The sequence below is a fragment of the Mercenaria mercenaria genome, chromosome 4, assembly GCF_021730395.1.
Source record: "Mercenaria mercenaria strain notata chromosome 4, MADL_Memer_1, whole genome shotgun sequence".
Lineage (NCBI taxonomy): Eukaryota > Metazoa > Mollusca > Bivalvia > Venerida > Veneridae > Mercenaria > Mercenaria mercenaria.
Window position 1 is genome coordinate 5,274,372 of NC_069364.1, and position 18,721 is coordinate 5,293,092.

The window sequence follows — 18,721 nt, forward strand, 5'->3', positions numbered from 1 at the left end:
TGAAATGGCAAAAATTTTATTCCACAGTTTGTGATGATTAGATTTATTTCCCCTTTGTTCCTGTTCCTTTGAAACATAGATCAGTACTACCAGGGACTGAAAAGATGCACTTGAACCATTTAACTCTTGGGGTCTTTTTTGAAATTCTGAATAAATGATTACATTTTTAAGACAATACAGGGCAGTGGTTTAAATGCTTCTTTTTGGGAGATCTGTCATGGTTATAGATGTTGTTTTATTATCAAGATTTTTTCTCCTTATTTTTGTCATTTATTGTGATATTCACAGGGTATTTCACTGATTTTAAAAATCATTTTTCTTGTAATCAGTTTTCTTCATACAACATTTTATTATACATATATACAGAGAGCAATGTCAATGGCAAATAAGGTAAAGCGGATTGTTGGCCTTATGTAAATGAATAATAACTCTGTTTAATTTGCTATTCTGAATGTTTCTGAACATTGTGGTATATTGAAATTGTGAACTTGATAATCCCCTAAATACATGTATATGTAGAGATTTCTGTGTATTGCTTATGCTGTAGCCCTGGTCAATATAGTTTGTAAAAGCTAGTTAATTTCATGATATTTATAGCAGTATTCTGCATCAAAATTTAAGTTTTATACATTTTTTTCTGGTTTGTAGTGTCCAAACATGAGTACTGGACTCGCAATTTTCATGGGATTTCTTTTCCATTTTTTTTTCTGAAATTATAAAGAAACACTACATATCTTTAAAGTATGTCCTGGGATTTTAGACCCTAGTTAGTGGCCTCTGATGCTGTGTGGTAGAGGTCATAGACCAAAGTGCTTGCCTTCCGTAGTTCCTAACCTTAATTTATTTGATGCTACACAAAGTGGAGTTCTATTGCTTCTTTTCATTTGATGTTCAAGCAAGTTGCTTGTCTTTGGTCTCCCTGCTAACTGATCCTATCACAGTGCATATACATTTATTTAATGAAATATTTTTGGGTGTTGATGCGAAATGAACGACAGAATAGGATCGGCAAATCCATGAATTGAGTTAGCGATTCATGTTTAATTTCCCGATCCTATTTTGTCGTTAATTTCGCATGAACACCAAAAACATTTCATTACTTATATTTACATTTTATTTTATTTCCATTTGTAAGCAAGATGATATTATAAATTTCACACATTCTGTTGCAATTAACATTAAAATCAGCTTCCCGGCCATACTGTTCACCAGACAGCTGCAACGTCATCTAAGGAATGTTCTCCTTGACTATACTCGGACGTCGTCAAAACAGCGGTCGGTTATCTATGCAGTGTTGACGTAACTTTCGCACTTTTCCTTTTGCTGTTCATACGAAATGAACGTCATAATTTTCAATAGGAAAGGATAGGGCAAATGTAAATATATGGGTATAATAAGATACATTAAAGGAAGAGTATGAATAATCCCAAAAAGTAAGAGCATATTGAACCAGGGTTACATACCGCATGCTTGAATATCTTACGCTTGCTTCTGGTTTAGTGGGAAATTGGTGTGCGTCTTTTTGAACATTTCAGTGTTTTTCTTATGTGTTATGTTTTATATTTACATGTAAATAACACAAAACAAAGACATGTGACTATTTGTTGATAGAAAGAAATGCCACCTTATTTATCTCTACATGTACATGTATATGTAATTATTAAATTCTTATTCTCATAAAAAAAAAAAATACCAAAAAGATACATTTCATTGAAAATTTATTGTTATTCAAATTTCGTCAGCAGTAGAGACCATTTTAAAAAAAAAAGCTCAAAAGCTAAAGCATTTGGACAGACAACAAAATCATTAAGTTGGAAATTTAAGTTTAACTTCTCATAGATGAATTGAGTTTACAGGGGTGAGAATTAAAAACAAAGGAAATGTCTTTGTTCCTTAAAAGATATATGGTTATAAACCAAGAAATCTGTTGTTGCTATGAATTATTTATGTTCAAAAGGAGCATATCTGCATAAAAAATGCTTTAATGATCAAGCCAAAAGAACTGACAATGGTTGTTTGACTGTTTGTATCATGTTTGTACTGTATACAGAAACTGACTTCTCATTTATAATATATTTAAGAGCATTCAATACTTGAATATGATATATAGAAGAACTATCTTTAATGATTTGCGCAGACTGTAGACAGTTCTGTTGTCATATGCAAAAACTGACTTGTATTTATTTCATTATGTTCAGGAGATGGAGGTAGCTGCTAGTGAGCAGGCGGAGGAAGGCGCTATCATGAAGCCGGCATCACTCATCAAACCTCTGCACAAGATCATCAGTGAACACAAAGACGTTGTGAAAATAGTTATTCAGCTGAACTCAATCATCAGCACATTTAAAGCAGACGTACAGGAAGTTGTTGACAATTTCTCTCAGTATTCTCATCTGTGGGCAAAGGTGAATGTTTATTACACTTATTATGCTTAAGATGATGATGCATTTACAGAGACGAAACAAGTTTTCCATTCTGTTAATTTGAAGATTTACACTGCATGTGCTAACTGTTTTTGTAAAATTCAAAATTTATCTTTGTGTATGATATCATTACAGAAGAATTTATCAAGATTAATGCAGTCATTTCTCATAAACATGTTTAAAAATGACTGAATATAAAAAAATTCAATCGTATTGCAATCATATTCACAATGCTTTGTTTTCTTTGTGCAGAACCCCGATGAAGCTGTGAAGGAGTTTATGGAAGAGAAACCAATTCTTTCTGAGTTAGAACAACAGATCAAATACTACCAGGTATGAGTTTACCCATTTAATTCTAACAGAAAAAAAACTTAGACAAACTAGTCTAAATTTTACTTCTAAAAACTAAATTCAGTTCATCATACATATATACAAGACCCTGTTAACTAGAAGTTTTTGGAGGAATTGATGAATTTCAGCATCAGATGTTATAAATAGTGGAGTTACTGCTTAGGTAATGAATGATTTTTTTACCAGTTTGACCTTTCATTTATTAAAGCAAATTGTATGAATATGTACTTATTAAACTCTTTGATGTTTACAATTGGTTTGAATCTCTGCTTTGTGTGTTATTTAGCGCCTGGAAGGTGAACTCGAGGAGATTGTTCCCTCATATCGTGTAGGCTCAGTGACCTTCGTGACCGACCCACTAAAACTTGCCCTCGTTACCGAGACCCGTAACTGGAAACTGGCATTCTCAAAGGCACTCAATGAAAAATGTGCACAGGACATGGACGAAATGCTAGAATTCATGGAAAACCAGATGAAGAAATTGTCACGTCCGGTAAAGGATTTGGACGATGTCCGATCTCACATGGCTTCGCTGGGAGAGATTAGAGAGTCGTCTATCCGTATTGACATGACCATTCACCCCATTGAAGAGGCTTATGCCATGTTGAATAGATACAACATCTTCTTCAATGATGGCAATGCAGAGAGAGTTGATTCTCTATCCTACAGCTGGAAGAAACTTTCTACCCAGGTATTCATATAACAGTATTTTCAAATACTGCATACACATTTATGGTTATATTCTATGTGTGTAAAGATTTTCATGTACTTATGAGTTACTGATTATGGGGGTCAAATGAATATGCATCATAAAATTTTATTGATAACTTTTGTAAAGAATATAATTTTCATTTTTGACACTTCTTAAGTCATGTAGTTACCAGCAAAGTCAGTGTATTTCTTTTGTGTTCCTAATGTATATACACCACTGAAATAGGATTTTCTGACATGTAAAGTTTTAAAATTTGTGTTATCTCCTTTTTGCTATGTTTTATAAAGTGATTTAATGATAGCGGAAATTTTGAGTTATCATTACCTGCATGTTAGATATTTTACTGATTAATTCAATGGAAGGAGAAGTTTTTAAATTTTCTTTATGTCCCTTTTGAAATTTTTGTCTCATTTGTAAATGTCTGTTGTTTTTCAATTTAGTCCCAGGAAGTACAAGACCACCTTCTAGAGATCCAGCCGGAGTTCAAGTCCAACTTGCTTGCTGGTGTGGAACAGTTTATAAAGGACCAGACAGAATTTGTCGGTGACTATGACACAAAGTTAGTATTGCTTCTTTCTTAGCTAAAATGTACAGACACTGTAAAAGTTAGAAAAAGTATTCTTACTTGACATATAAACAGTTTAAATTATGTCTATTATTATAAAAATTAAACACAGTTAATGACAGGTGAGCCCAGGCCTGTTTAATTAGTAGTTGATATAATTAGCACAATTGTTACAGGTTAAGCTGTGTCCCACAGTTTGCTTGATAAAAGAAATGAAATATTCAGAATTCGACTGGTTTGTCTGGATTGATACAATACTAGAACCCTCCTTAATTTTTGAAATTGCAGTATGAAAAATTTCAACCATCTCGACTCAGTTATTAACAAAGTACTAAAGTCTTGATTATCTAGAACGTTTTCTGTCAAGTAACAACTATTGCATAATTTGAAAACAAATTACACCTTTTAGGGGACCCATGGTTGAAGGAATTGAGCCGCGTGAAGCATCTGATCGTCTCAATATATACCAGTCGAGATTTGACGAACTTTGGCGCAAGTATATAACTTACTCTGGCGGTGAGGAGTTGTTCGGTTTACCAGTGACACCATATCCAGAACTACAGAGGATAAAGAAAGAACTGAACTTGTTACAGAAACTTTATCAGTTGTACAATATTGTGCTTGAGAACGTGAATGGTTACCAGGATATCCCATGGTCGGATATAGATATTGAGAAAATCAATAACGAACTGCTAGACTTCCAAAACAAGTAAGTATACTGTTTTAGTGATTTGTGAATGGGGAATTATGGGAAGTGGAGAGATGGAATAGAACCTCTCCCAATAGGAGAGGAAATGACAATTAAAAACATAGTGATAAAAAGTGAAAATAAAAGTTGGGTATTATTGATGCCTTTATTGAATTATTCTAAAAACAATGTAATAAAATCAGGTGAAGTGACAGAATGGTTTGTAAATAATTACTTTGAATGAACCTAAAGTCAGTTAACTCTACATCTCTTTTTTTGATAGATGTCGTAAACTGCCGAAAGCCTTGAAGGAATGGAAGGCATACGAAGAGTTGAAAAAGACAATTGATGACTTTAATGAGACTTGTCCCCTGCTTGAGATGATGGCAAACAAAGCTATGATGCCACGTCACTGGGAAAGACTTGCCCAGATCACAGGACACACATTTGACGTAGAGGCTGACAGCTTCCTCCTCCGTAACCTCATGGAGGCTCCACTGCTACCAAACAAAGAAGATATTGAGGTTTGAATACTAGCAAAGAGTTAAAAAAGTATCCAATACTAAATGGCTTGCACAGCTCAAATGCATTAACTTTAAAATTGTTTAATAGTATGTAAAAAACCAGGTTGCTATGTAATATCCACACCTCTTTAAATCTTATTTGCCCACGTTTACTCGGATCGCACATATTGTAATTAAAATAGAATATTAATTAACAAGTGCTCTAGAGATAACAGACTGTCTTACTGTTTACTACAGGATGTGTGTATCTCAGCGGTGAAGGAGAAGGATATTGAAGCTAAGCTGAAGCAGGTCGTTAACGACTGGAGCACCCAGTCATTCCAGTTCTCAAACTTCAAGACTAGAGGAGAACTCCTTCTTAAAGGTAAGTCTTTCAGCTAACATATAAGACCTCAGTGCTGATAACATCAAAGTGTGTTTCCAGACAAAGAGTGAATGTCCTTCATGACAGGTTGACTAAAGACATAATCTAAAGTTGTAACTAAATTAGCCATTGAAAACCTGTTAAACAATATCATGCAAGAAGTACCTTACCTATTTTTCCTTAAATTCAGGTGACACCACATCAGATACAGTGGCCTTGATGGAAGACAGCTTGATGGTACTTGGTGGTCTCCTTAGCAACAGGTATGGTATACAGTCTCCTAGCAACACCTGTAGTATACAGTGTCATGTTCTCCTTAGCAACACACAGCCTACAGTTTACATGAAGAAAAGTTTGCACTTTGGCAATGATAAATTAGTGAATATCTCTGTTCCTTGAAAACTTTGATATCATGATAGGTTTCTAACACAAAATATTTCTGTTCAGCTTCATATTTTAAAACATAATCTCTATCTTGTTATCTTTCACATTCTTTAAAGTTTGTAAATCTTGCTTTAGTTACTAGTTATTGTCTTAATGGTTTGGAATGATTTTTCAATAAATATGTTTTGAAGTTATTAGAAAAAAAAATATTGATCAGACTTGCAGATAATTACACAAGTTAACATTGGTATATTTTCCAGATACAATGCCCCGTTCAAGCCAAAAATTCAGGAATGGGTTCACAAACTGACCGGCACTACTGAGATTATTGAAAACTGGTTGATTGTACAAAACCTGTGGATCTACCTGGAAGCTGTCTTTGTTGGTGGTGATATCGCCAAACAGTTGCCACAGGTTTGTTCTGTTATTTTGCTTTTACTTTCTTATTTGTACTGAAATTTACCAGCTGATAGTTTTGAAATTGGAATTGGAAGAAGTAACATGCATTACAGAAACTTGTTATTTTAATATAAAAAATATTTGATTGTCATCCTTGTTCTAATGTCTTCCATTTTTGTAATTTTTCTACAGGAAGCAAAGAGATTCAGCAACATTGACAAGTCCTGGTTGAAGATCATGCAGCGTGCACATGAACAGTCAAACGTTGTTAACTGCTGTGTTGGTGACGACACAATGATGCAGTTACTGCCTCATCTACTTGAACAGCTTGAAATTTGTCAGAAGTCTCTGACTGGATACCTGGAAAAGAAACGTCTCGTCTTTCCACGATTCTTTTTCGTGTCTGACCCTGCCCTTCTTGAGATCCTTGGTCAGGCTAGTGACTCCCACACCATTCAGGTATGTGTTCACATATTTTAATTTAAAGAAGTGAACTTCTTTCTGTGCATTTTTTAAGACAGACAGACCTTTGTGGCTCAGTGTTGAATTTTTTCATGTGAGGAAGCCAGCTGGCATGTTGAAAAATTGCTGCTTCCACCAAGGTGCTTGCCAGTGCCTGAGATAATGACTGAAGAGGCACCTGGGTTCTTTCTCAGCCTTAGAAACTAAGTAGGGGCCATATGATCTTATAGCTATGTCAGCATGTCTGAAACCTAGAACTATAGAAAGTAACAGTTTTTAAATCCCTGCCTTAGCCTTTTTAATAGATATTTTATAGGTACAGAGAAAATTGGGAATAAAATACAATGTTCTTGTGTATTGGTGTTTTCGCTCGCTTATATTTTTACTTTATATGATTATTAATGTGAATTTTGTCTATGATACAGAACCACTTGTTGAGCGTGTTTGACAACACCAGACTGGTCACTTTTGATGAGAAGGTGTATGATAAAATTCTCGAGATTAACTCCCAGGAAGGTGAAACTGTACAGTTGGAAGCACCAGTTATGGCACAGGTAAGGGATACATTCTACAGAATTTCCTCAACACAAAGACAGTTAAATGCATTCTTTTCAACTCGACTGGTTTCTTGTTAAAGCAACCTTTGTGCAACAAACAATCAGTGTATGGTTTACAGAGGTTACACTTTAGTTTGTCAGGGTTTTAGTTATTAAATTCTTTCGATGTTGCTCATTGCAGAGCTTGAGCGGTCTTCTGCGCATGTCCGGAAGTGATTATCAGTTGGAGCGCTCGGCAAAAATACGCAAATTATTGCATGTTCGCACGCATTTAGTGTATAATATGTATAATATACGGACTAAAGGTTAGGGTTAGTATTACCATGGTTACAAAATATATACATTAAAGATACTTTTTGTTCAAATTGCTTGAATCCGGTATATACCGGAGTCTGTAATTTATACTGGCACTCCAGGTCTGCAGTGAGTCCTAGTCAGATTCTTTACTTGCAAAATTCTCAATGTGAAAACTTTTAACTTGATTCAGTATTATTAGGGAGAGAAGTGTTTTTTAATTCACAGATATAAAATGAACTGAATACTGGTTGAACTTGGTTAGTCAGACTATAAAATTAACTTTCAAATTGAGTTCCATTAACTTTTGTAGTGTTTACTGGAAACTACATTTATTTTCAAAGTAAAAGTTCTATTGTTGAATCAAAGTCATGTTGTAATTTGCCATTTGTAGTTATGACTATGTTTTAGGATGTTTTCACAATCATTTAGGCTTCTGGTTACCATGTTTGTAGGGTAATGTTGAGATATGGCTGGGAGAGCTGTTGAATATGTCAAAGAAGTCGGTACACAGTGTCATCAGAATGGCAAGCATACAAATTGGAGATCCAGCTTTCAATATGATAGAGTTTGAAAATAACTACCCAGCACAGGTAAAAAGCATATCTTTTCATTATTCTGAACACACAGCATTACCCCATAGACAATCAGGACACATATTTAAAAAAAATTTTTTTTGAAGAATCGCAAAAATTGATATATTTGCTTAAGAAAATGTGTGTTTGTATTTAATTTCTGTAATATACCAAAACTTTTAATGAACTCACTATACCATATAACATGAAATCATTTAATTCATGGGCATCTAATTAAATGATTTTAGCCAATATGGCAATTTGTGGGGCTACGAATTCCTGGATTTCAACATTTGAAGATTGTATGAATGGGAAAATTTAGTCATTAGGATTAAATTTCAGAGATATATGCAACCACAAAATCAGCAAAATTCAGTCGTTCACAAATATTAAGAAATTAACAGTGTTTCAAATGTTGTTTCTCAATGAAACATTTTTTTTGATAGATAGTATTTTTATTATAACTCTTTTATTTTTACTCTTTAAAGATTGTGTAAGCATGATTTATTAGGGAATATATTACCAGATCAATATTACGTTTACACAAAATAATTACAGGCTTGAAGTATATATTCAGTTGGTATAATTTTGACTTTTTTCAATGCAAATACAGTAATTTTTAACTATGTCTTGTACTTTTAGATCGGTCTGCTAGGTATCCAGATGATCTGGACACGTGATGCCGAGGAAGCCCTCACCAATGCCCGCGTTGACAAGAAAGTGATGGCTAACACTAACCAGAAGTTCCTGGACATGTTGAACGAACTCATTAACATGACAACAACAGATCTGAAAAAAATTGAAAGAACAAAATATGAGACTCTGATTACCATTCACGTGCATCAGAAAGATATCTTTGATGATATGGTTAGTAGTTTGCTGAGTTCTTCATTTCATAGTTTGGTTCAAAGTAATCTTTGAGACAGTGATTACATACCCATATTAAAGGGGTGATCCATATGACAAAAAATCCTTTAGGGATAAGCACAGGCTGTTTTTTATGTGTTACAATATCCAATATGTCTACTGCCCTATTTTTTGTTTTTCAATTAAAAATCTATTTTGTGTTTTTCAGTTTAGTTAATACACAATGGTTATAAATTCAGCTTGAAAGGTCATTTTGAACAATTTTTTCTCAGTAGTGTAAATGTGTTTCAGAACTTAAGTATTTGTAAAAGACTAAACTTAATAACCAGCTAGTTAATCTTTTGACATATCGAAGGACACCTGATATGTTATGGTTCAGATAATTTGTTACCAGTTGTATTTAGAGAAACTCTTGGGGTAGCATTTATGTAGTAGTTTGGGGTCAGCTATTTTATCCATATATTGGTCAAAGGTATAATTTTTGGCAGGAGACCAGAATTGTCAGCCATCATATGACATCTGTCCAATCTTTTCTCCGGCTGATTCAGATTATATTTCAAACATTCTTTTCAGTTCAGGTTAAATGTCTAAGTATAAAATAAGTATTGACTGAAGGAACTCTTGGAATTAATAAACAGTGCACTATTGTTTTATAATTTGTAGGTGAAAATGCATATCAAGTCTCCAGGTGACTTTGAGTGGCTGAAACAGTCTCGATTCTACTTCATTGAAGATATAGACAAATGTCAGATCTCCATCACTGATGTGGACTTCACATACCAGAATGAATTCTTAGGTTGCACAGAACGTCTTGTCATCACACCGCTTACTGACAGGTAAAATCTATAAATTATTTGTCAAGAATCAGTTGTCTGCAATCCAACATTCTGCATGTGACTGTGTCTGTAGCATTATTGCATCAAGCTTTCTCTCTTATGTTTTTAGCTCACCTGTCACAAAGTGACAAGGTGAGCTTTTGTGATCGCGCGGTGTCCGTCGTCCGTCCGTCCGTGCGTCCGTAAACTTTTGCTTGTGACCACTCTAGAGGTCACATTTTTCTTGTGATCTTTATGAAAGTTTGTCAGAATGTTCATCTTGATGATATCTAGGTCAAGTTCGAAACTGGGTCACGTGCTGTCAAAAACTAATTCAGTAGGTCTAAAAATAGAAAAACCTTGTGACCTCTCTAGAGGCCATATATTTCACAAGATCTTCATGAAAATTGGTCAAAATGTTCACCTTGATGATATCTAGGTCAAGTTCGAAACTGGGTCAGGTGCCATCAAAAACTAGGTCAGTAGGTCTAAAAATAGAAAAACCTTGTGACCTCTCTAGAAGCCATATATTTCACAAGATCTTCATGAAAATGGGTCAGAACGTTCATCTTGATGATATCTAGGTCAAGTTCGAAACTGGGTCACGCGCCTTCAAAAACTAGGTCAGTAGGTCAGATAATAGAAAAACCTTGTGACCTCTCTAAAGGCCATATTTTTCATGGGATCTGTATGAAAGTTGGTCTGAATGTTCATCTTGATGATATCTAGGTCAAATTCGAAACTGGGTCATGTGCGGTCAAAAACTAGGTCAGTAGGTCTAAAAATAGAAAAACCTTGTGACCTCTCTAGAGGCCATATATTTCATGAGATCTTCATGAAAATTGGTCAGAATGTTCACCTTGATGATATCTAGGTCAGATTTGAAAGTGGGTTACGTGCCATCAAAAACTAGGTCAGTAGGTCAAATAATAGAAAAACCTTGTGACCTCTCTAGAGGCCATATTTTTCATGGGATCTGTATGAAAGTTGGTCTAAATGTTCATTTTGATGATATCTAGGTCAAGTTTGAAAGTGGGTCACGTGCCATCAAAAACTATGTCAGTAGGTCAAATAATAGAAAAACCTTGTGACCTCTCTAAAGGTCATATTTGTCATGGGATCTGTATGAAAATTGGTCTGAATGTTCATCTTGATGATATCTAGGTCAAGTTCGAAACTGGGTCATGTGCGGTCAAAAACTAGGTCAGTAGGTCTAAAAATAGAAAAACCTTGTGACCTCTCTAGAGGCCATACTTGTGAATGGATCTCCATAAAAATTGGTCAGAATGTTCACCTTGATGATATCTAGGTCAGGTTTGAAACTGGGTCACGTGCCTTAAAACACTAGGTCAGTAGGTCAAATAATAAAAAAACCTTGTGACCTCTCTAGAGGCCATACTTTTCATGGGATCTGTATGAAAGTTGGTCTGAATGTTCATCTTGATGATATCTAGGTCAAATTTGAAACTGGGTCAACTGCGGTCAAAAACTAGGTCAGTAGGTCTAAAATTATTAAAATCTTTTGACCTCTATAGAGGCCATATTTTTCAATGGATCTTCATGAAAATTGATCTGAATGTTCACCTTGATGATATCTAGGTCAGTTTCGAAACTGGGTCACGTGCGGTCAAAAACTAGGCCAGTAGGTATATAAAAATAGAAAAACCTTGTGACCTCTCTAGAGGCCATTTTTTTCATGAGATCTTCATGAAAATTAGTGAGAATGTTCACCTTGATGATATCTAGGTAAAGTTCAAAACAGGGTCACGTACCTTCGAAAACTAGGTCAATAATTCAAATAATAGAAAAACCTTGTGACCTCTCTAGAGACCATATTTTTCAATGGATCTTCATGAAAATTGGTCAGAATTTTTATCTTGATAATATCTAGGTCAAGTTCAAAACTGGGACACATGAGCTCAAAAACTAGGTCACTATGTCAAATAATAGAAAAAACGACGTCATGCTCAAAACTGGGTCATGTGGGAAGAGGTGAGCGATTCAGGACCATCATGGTCCTCTTGTAATAATTCAGCTCCATTGCACACTGAGGCAACCAATTTGAAAATAGAAAACAGTCTTTCAAAACTTTTATGGGTAACTATTTGGAGGATTTTCACTTGACTTTGTCTGTTGCCTCATAATTTTCTGGTTTGTCAGTTAAATACAGTGGTATGCAACTTTATAAACATTCTAAGGTGAATGAATTGGTAAAATCTCAGCTTTTGATTTCTTCATTTTATGTTTCTTATATTCAGATGTTACATCACCCTGTCTCAGGCCCTGGGTATGAGTCTGGGAGGAGCCCCAGCTGGACCTGCTGGTACTGGCAAGACTGAGACAACCAAGGACATGGGTCGTTGTCTCGGCAAGTACGTTGTTGTCTTCAACTGCTCAGATCAGATGGACTTCAGAGGTCTTGGTCGCATCTACAAAGGTGAGCTGGTTTGTTTGGTTACAGCACAGATGCTTAAATTTTGCCTTGAAACACCATGTAACTAAATCTTGTCTTAGTTTTGTAACTATTCACTGAAGAAAGGCCTCTGACAAAAAGATAATGAATTGATAAAAGGTAGTTTTCAATGCTAGTGATTCCTGTGCCATGGTTTTAGGATCTTGCAGTGGTATGTAAAAAGGTTGTTCCTTTTTTCAGGTTTGGCCCAGTCTGGATCCTGGGGATGCTTTGATGAGTTCAACCGCATTGAGTTGCCTGTATTGTCTGTGGCTGCCCAGCAGATTGCTATTGTACTACAGTGTAAGAAGGAACGTAAACCTTCCTTCATATTCACTGACGGCGACAATGTCGATATGGACATGGAATTTGGAATTTTCTTGACCATGGTAAAACTATATAATTAAAGAACTTCTTTTAAATTGTATCTATATGTTATGATTTCAATTAGTTCTTTTTATGTTAAAGTACTCTTGTTTTTGTTGGAAGGAAACTTAATTGTGTCTTATCTTTTATGAACTTTGTCTGAAACAAACTATTTACTGTAAAATACATGCATATGAAATACATTTTTTCTGAGTAAATATTAAGCTTTTGGTAGCATACTAATTTCTCTGTGTTACTTTATCCAGAACCCAGGTTATGCCGGCAGACAAGAGTTGCCAGAGAATCTGAAGATCAATTTCCGTACAGTGGCTATGATGGTTCCAGACAGAGCTATCATTATCCGTGTGAAGCTGGCTTCCTGTGGTTTCCAACAGAACATTGCCCTTGCAAAGAAATTCTTTACTCTCTACAAACTGTGTGAAGAACAGCTCACCAAACAGGTACAGTGAAGTACAGTTGTTCTTATTTAGTAGACTTAGAGTAGAAATACATTTGTATACCAATTTAAGCTAATGATTCCACAACTGCAATACCTTCTCAAGAAAAAGTACTATATCATATTTCATTAAATTGCATCAATTTTTGCAACTGAAATACTGTTGTTACAGGAAACGCCATGGTACAAAGAAGATTTTTATGATGGAACTTAACCATATACATTTGTATTGACAAACAAATAAATTGACAGATTTTGATTTGAGAATTCATCCTTTTATATCATTTTCTGACTAAAAATGTCTGAGCTAAAGTTTTTTTCCTTTCTTTTGAAAAACACTTGTAATAAGATACATGCAGAAAAACATTAAACTTTTCTTATCTTGATTTGAATGATCTATCACTCCATGCATCAAAAAAGGATTCTACTACTGGTTTGATAGTAAGTGGTTACATGGTGTATATGCACAGTATGTATGTTAAAAAACAGTATAAAACACGGAATATAAATGTATAAATATTGCAATTGTTGCTTATTGTGTGTATTGTTTATGATCTTAGATGTGTTTTTCATGGAAATATGATTATTCAAGTTGATGTAAATTCATTTTTTCGGACATTCTGATTGATGATGTTAATTATGATGTAGATTTTTTCTGTCAACCACTGAGACATTATTTTGAGACTAGGAGTGTCATTTGTATCGAACTATGACATTGTTTTTAGTCCACTTCAAGGGCTTTGCAGTATTAGTTTATTATATTTTTTTGGTGTTGAATGTTATTATACATTTACCATACATAATCTATTACAGGTGCATTACGATTTTGGTTTACGTAACATCTTGTCTGTGTTGCGTACATTAGGAGCATTCAAACGTGCCAACCCAGATGATCCCGAGACTGTGTGTGTGATGAGAGTTCTAAGAGACATGAACCTCTCAAAACTGGTGAGTTTTGCTGTATTTTGTGGGAGTATTTTTAGGGAAACAAAACCATTTTTAGCTCGACTATTCATAGAATAGTAGAGCTGTTGGACTTGCCCATGCGTCGGCGTCCGCGTCCACGTCTGCGTTCCAATTTTGGTTAAGGTTTTGTATGTAAGCTGGTATCTCAGTAACCACTTGTGGGAATGGATTGAAACTTCACACACTTATTCACTGTGACAAGCTGACTTACATTGCACAAGTTCCATAACTCTTTTTTGCTTTTTTTACAAAATTATGCCCCTTTTTCAACTTAGAAATATTTGGTTAAGGTTTTGTATGTAAGCTGGTATCTCAGTAACCACTTGTGGGAATGGATTGAAATTTCACACACTTATTCACTGTGACAAACTTACTTACATTGCACAGGTTCCATAACTCTCTTTTGCTTTTTTACAAAATTATGCCCCTTTTTCGACTTAAAAATTTTTGGTTAAGGTTTTGTATGTAAGCTGGTAACTCAGTAACCGCTTGTGGGAATGGATTGAAGCTTCACACACTTATTCACTGTGATGAACTGACCTACATTGCACAGGTTCCATAACTCTATTTTGCTTTTTTTACAAAATTATGCCCCTTTTTCGACTTAGAAATTTTTGGTTAAGGTTTTGTATGTAAGCTGGTATCTCAGTACTTACTAATGGGAATGGATTGAAACTTCACATACTTGTTCACTGTCATGATCTGACATGCACTAAGCAAGTCCCGTAACTCTACTCTCTTTTTTTCAAAATTATGCCCCTTTTTCGACTTAGCAGTTTTTGGTTAATTTTTTGTATGTAATCTGGAATGGATTGAAACTTCACACACTTGTTCACTGTCATGATCTAACATGCACTGTGAAGGTCCCATAACTCTACTTTGCATTTTTACAAAATTATGCCCCTTTGACTTAGCAGTTTTTGGTTAAGATTTTGTATGTAAGCTGGTATCTCAATATCCACAAATTGGAAAGGATTGAAACTTCACACACTTGTTCACTGTCATGATATGACATGCAGTACAGAGGTTCAATACCTCTACTTTGCATTTTACAAAATTATGCCCCTTTTTCAACTTTTGTATTCATTCAATTGACAAGGCTGTTGAATAGTCGAGCGTTGCTGTCCTCCGACAGCTCTTGTTTCTCATAGTCCTATGAAAATAAAACAGATGACATTTGCAAAATGATCTAAGCACTACATTTGAAGATTTGTTATAGGCCAACAGTATGAATATAAATTGTAGAGGAAGTCAGTAATAAAAAATAACATCTTTCAAGCCTCATCCTTTTCTTGATAACTATGTTTAATTTTGAATTTTATTCTCAAATTATGACGCAAAAAATTTTGTCTGTATTATTTAATAATTTGTGCCAGTACATTTATTACATCAGTTTGACCACTTCAGTAGATTCTATTTTAGTTTTTTTTTTCTTAAAATGTTTTTGCTTGTTCCTCCAGGTTGATGAAGACGAGCCACTGTTTATGTCACTTATTGACGACTTGTTCCCAGGAATTGTTCTTGACAAAGCCGGGTACCCAGAGATGGAGGCAGCTATTGAGAAGAAGGTATTCATTAATATTTTTTTATGCTTCAACAACACAAACAGTTTCTCATATATTTTGGGACATGGAACTGTGCGCGATCGAGAAATGAAAATGCTCTCGTTGCTTTATCAACATTTCAGTTGGAAAAAAACTATTCTAAACCAGTTTATCCTGTGTTGGCATTTCTGAAAGAATATGATAATTTTCCTTCAGTGTAGTATACATGTAAATGCAAAAATGGGAAATAAACAGCCATTTACCATATACACCAGTTAGAAGTCAATACTCATTTAATTTCAGAAGTAGCATTTTGCCTTAGGAACATTACGAAATAGATGTTATTTGCACATTTCAGTTCAACACAAATTGTTACACCTTAGGCTAGAATTCAGTATTGTGAAGTATATAACTGTATGATTGCTGTATGTCTCTTAGTGCTTGCACATTAGAAAAGAATTGTTCTTCACACAGATTGTTTTCAGAGCAATACTGTTAGAATAGGAAGGATGTTGAGCTGTTGTCTGGTCAATGAATTCATTTGTCAAAGACATTTGTAAAAATTACCACCCTTGCAAATCTGGCTGGCATTTTAATTTGCAAAATACAGGTGTCTTACTATCTGCAAAAAAGAATTAAGTGCTATATATAATATCTAGTATGTGCATTTGGTTATAACATGTATGAAATAAAAATCATTTGGAGTGATCTCAGTATGATAGCAAAGGGAGATAATATATGTATATGCATTTTTAAGTATTAAGATTGAATGCTCAAAGCATTTTGTAAAACTGTTTATATGTGACTTGTAGATTAAGGAAACACAAAATAACAAGGACACAAGGGTAAACTATATCAGTATGAAGATTTAGTTTTTTTACTCAATACATTATACTTTAGTTGATGTCAAGTTGTGGTGTTTTGATGGTTAAATTATTGTACAGTTCACTATATCCTTCCCTGTTTGGTAGCAGTATGTTGATGATGAAATTGCTATTGGCAGTGTTGCATACAATATTGAATTTATCTGAAAAAAGAAGATTGGCTAGTTAGTCTATTGTAAAACAGGAAATTTTCATGAAGGATTTATTTTCACTATATTTGTTAACTCACTTTGTTCAGGAAAATAAATACTTGCAGTAGTGTAATTGTTATCAATGACCCTGTATAGCTAACAAAATTGGCCCTTTATCAGAAATATTCTACCACATATACATAGCAAACTTTAGCTTGGCAAAATATCTGATTTTACAGTAAATTGAACAAGAATTAGCCAAGTCCAGCCCAAACAGAACATCAAAATTCAATCAATATTGTAATATATACTGTCTTATTAAGGTAATTATTACCCACATGCCTTGCATAAATCTGTGTTGGAAAAGTAACAAAAGATTATAAGTTAGATCTAGTACCTACCAAAAAATTAAGATTTGTGGATGTATTTTAACTTTTAGCCTGCTGGCGGCAAGTAATTCTGCCTTTGCGACCAGTACAGACCAAGATCAGCCTGCACATCCGTGCAGGCTGATCATGGTCTGCACTGTTCGCTATTCAGTCAGTAAATTTTCAGCAAACGCCCCTTTGAATAATAAGTGGTACTGCCCAAATTGAATGATAGACCAGTCCATTATAGAAAGTTAGCAGGCTAAAGGTTAAAACATTAAGATAATCATGATTTTAGAGATTGTCACAAGTACAGATTCATACATGTGGGTAATAATTGAAATTGTATTCCCTGTCATAGAAATCTCCAAGAAATATTATTTTTCAAATCCTGTTATAACAAACAAAAAAGGAATTATAAAGGTGTCTAAGTGTGTTATACTAAGATACCGGTACATGAGCCCCAACTTATGGCAGGGATATACTTATGACTGAAAATGTAGTTTAACTTTGATGCAAAATTCTCATTTCTCTTTTGAAGCTTTATTAACCCTTAGCCTGCTGGCAGCAGATGATTCTGCCTTTGCGACCAGTGCAGACCAAGATCAGCCTGCACATCCGTGCAGTCTGATCATGGTCTGCACTGTTCGCTATTCAGTCAGTAAATTTTCAGTGAAAACCCCTTTGAATAATAAGTGGTACTGTCCAAATTGAAAGATGGACCAGTCCATTATAGAAATTTAGCAGGGTAAGGGTTAAAAGATAGGAGATGGAGAATTTTTGCATCAGTGGTTAAAATATTTTTTATTAGACCGTCACACTTGAAAAACAGTAGTTGGTTTTTTCACTGAAAAATGAGACGCACCATGAGAAAACAAACATAGTGCATTTGCAACCAGCATGGATCCGGACCAGCCTGGGCATGTGCAGTCTGGTCGGGATCCATGCTGTGCGCTAACGGTTTCTCTAATTGCAATAGCCTTTGAAAGCGGGCAGCAGGCTGGTCTTGATCCATTCTGGTCGCAAATGAACTATGTTGGTTATCTTGTGGTGCAGCTCATTAATAGTTCTTGAATGCATAATAGAGTTTTATTGCTTAGCAAGGTTATATTTGACATTATATTGATCTCCTTAAATCAGAAATTTAAAGTGAATATCTTGTATCTCTTTAGGGTGCAACTTTATTTTGATGTCTCATTGTTATATATTAATATTGTCTCGACTCTTGGTGAACAATCATTTGAGATATATTAGTATATACTTAAATGTTAGATTTGTTAATATAAGTTTAGTGGTGTCTAGAATATAACATGTATTTACGCTATTATTTGTTGGTATTTTTGTTTATTTGGTTATGTTTTTGGTTAATATTACTCTATCAGTAAACTAAATATGGTTCTGTCTTTCAAATGTTTTATTTTTTAGAAGAAAAAAGAAAAAAGGGCAAACCTAAGTGCCCCCAAACGATTCTGGATAAAACATACTTTTTCTCTCAGATATGCATAGGGCAAGGTACTGAAAAGGTACTTCCTTGTCTAAGGCAGATATTTAGTTATCAGTTTTGGGTATTTAT

General features: G+C 34.6%; 1 protein-coding gene across 4 annotated transcripts in view; it reads left to right on the forward strand.

Annotated features, from left to right (window-relative positions):
* The window catches only part of LOC123550877 (dynein axonemal heavy chain 5-like), a 98,231-nt gene that overhangs the window by 34,036 nt on the left and 45,474 nt on the right, over nt 1–18,721 (forward strand). For 2 of the 4 annotated variants that reach the window (XM_053540239.1, XM_045339342.2), the window contains 20 exons: nt 367–390; nt 2,199–2,405; nt 2,676–2,756; nt 3,061–3,465; nt 3,927–4,045; nt 4,461–4,760; nt 5,023–5,263; nt 5,501–5,627; nt 5,818–5,890; nt 6,272–6,425; nt 6,603–6,869; nt 7,298–7,426; nt 8,179–8,316; nt 8,941–9,165; nt 9,829–10,001; nt 12,239–12,417; nt 12,634–12,821; nt 13,065–13,259; nt 14,069–14,203; nt 15,682–15,789. In XM_053540239.1, the coding sequence (XP_053396214.1) occupies nt 367–390; nt 2,199–2,405; nt 2,676–2,756; nt 3,061–3,465; nt 3,927–4,045; nt 4,461–4,760; nt 5,023–5,263; nt 5,501–5,627; nt 5,818–5,890; nt 6,272–6,425; nt 6,603–6,869; nt 7,298–7,426; nt 8,179–8,316; nt 8,941–9,165; nt 9,829–10,001; nt 12,239–12,417; nt 12,634–12,821; nt 13,065–13,259; nt 14,069–14,203; nt 15,682–15,789 (3,468 nt within the window). The remainder of the gene's footprint in view (nt 1–366; nt 391–2,198; nt 2,406–2,675; nt 2,757–3,060; nt 3,466–3,926; nt 4,046–4,460; nt 4,761–5,022; nt 5,264–5,500; nt 5,628–5,817; nt 5,891–6,271; nt 6,426–6,602; nt 6,870–7,297; nt 7,427–8,178; nt 8,317–8,940; nt 9,166–9,828; nt 10,002–12,238; nt 12,418–12,633; nt 12,822–13,064; nt 13,260–14,068; nt 14,204–15,681; nt 15,790–18,721) is intronic. The other 2 variants (XM_053540240.1, XM_053540241.1) reach the window with 1 other exon arrangement.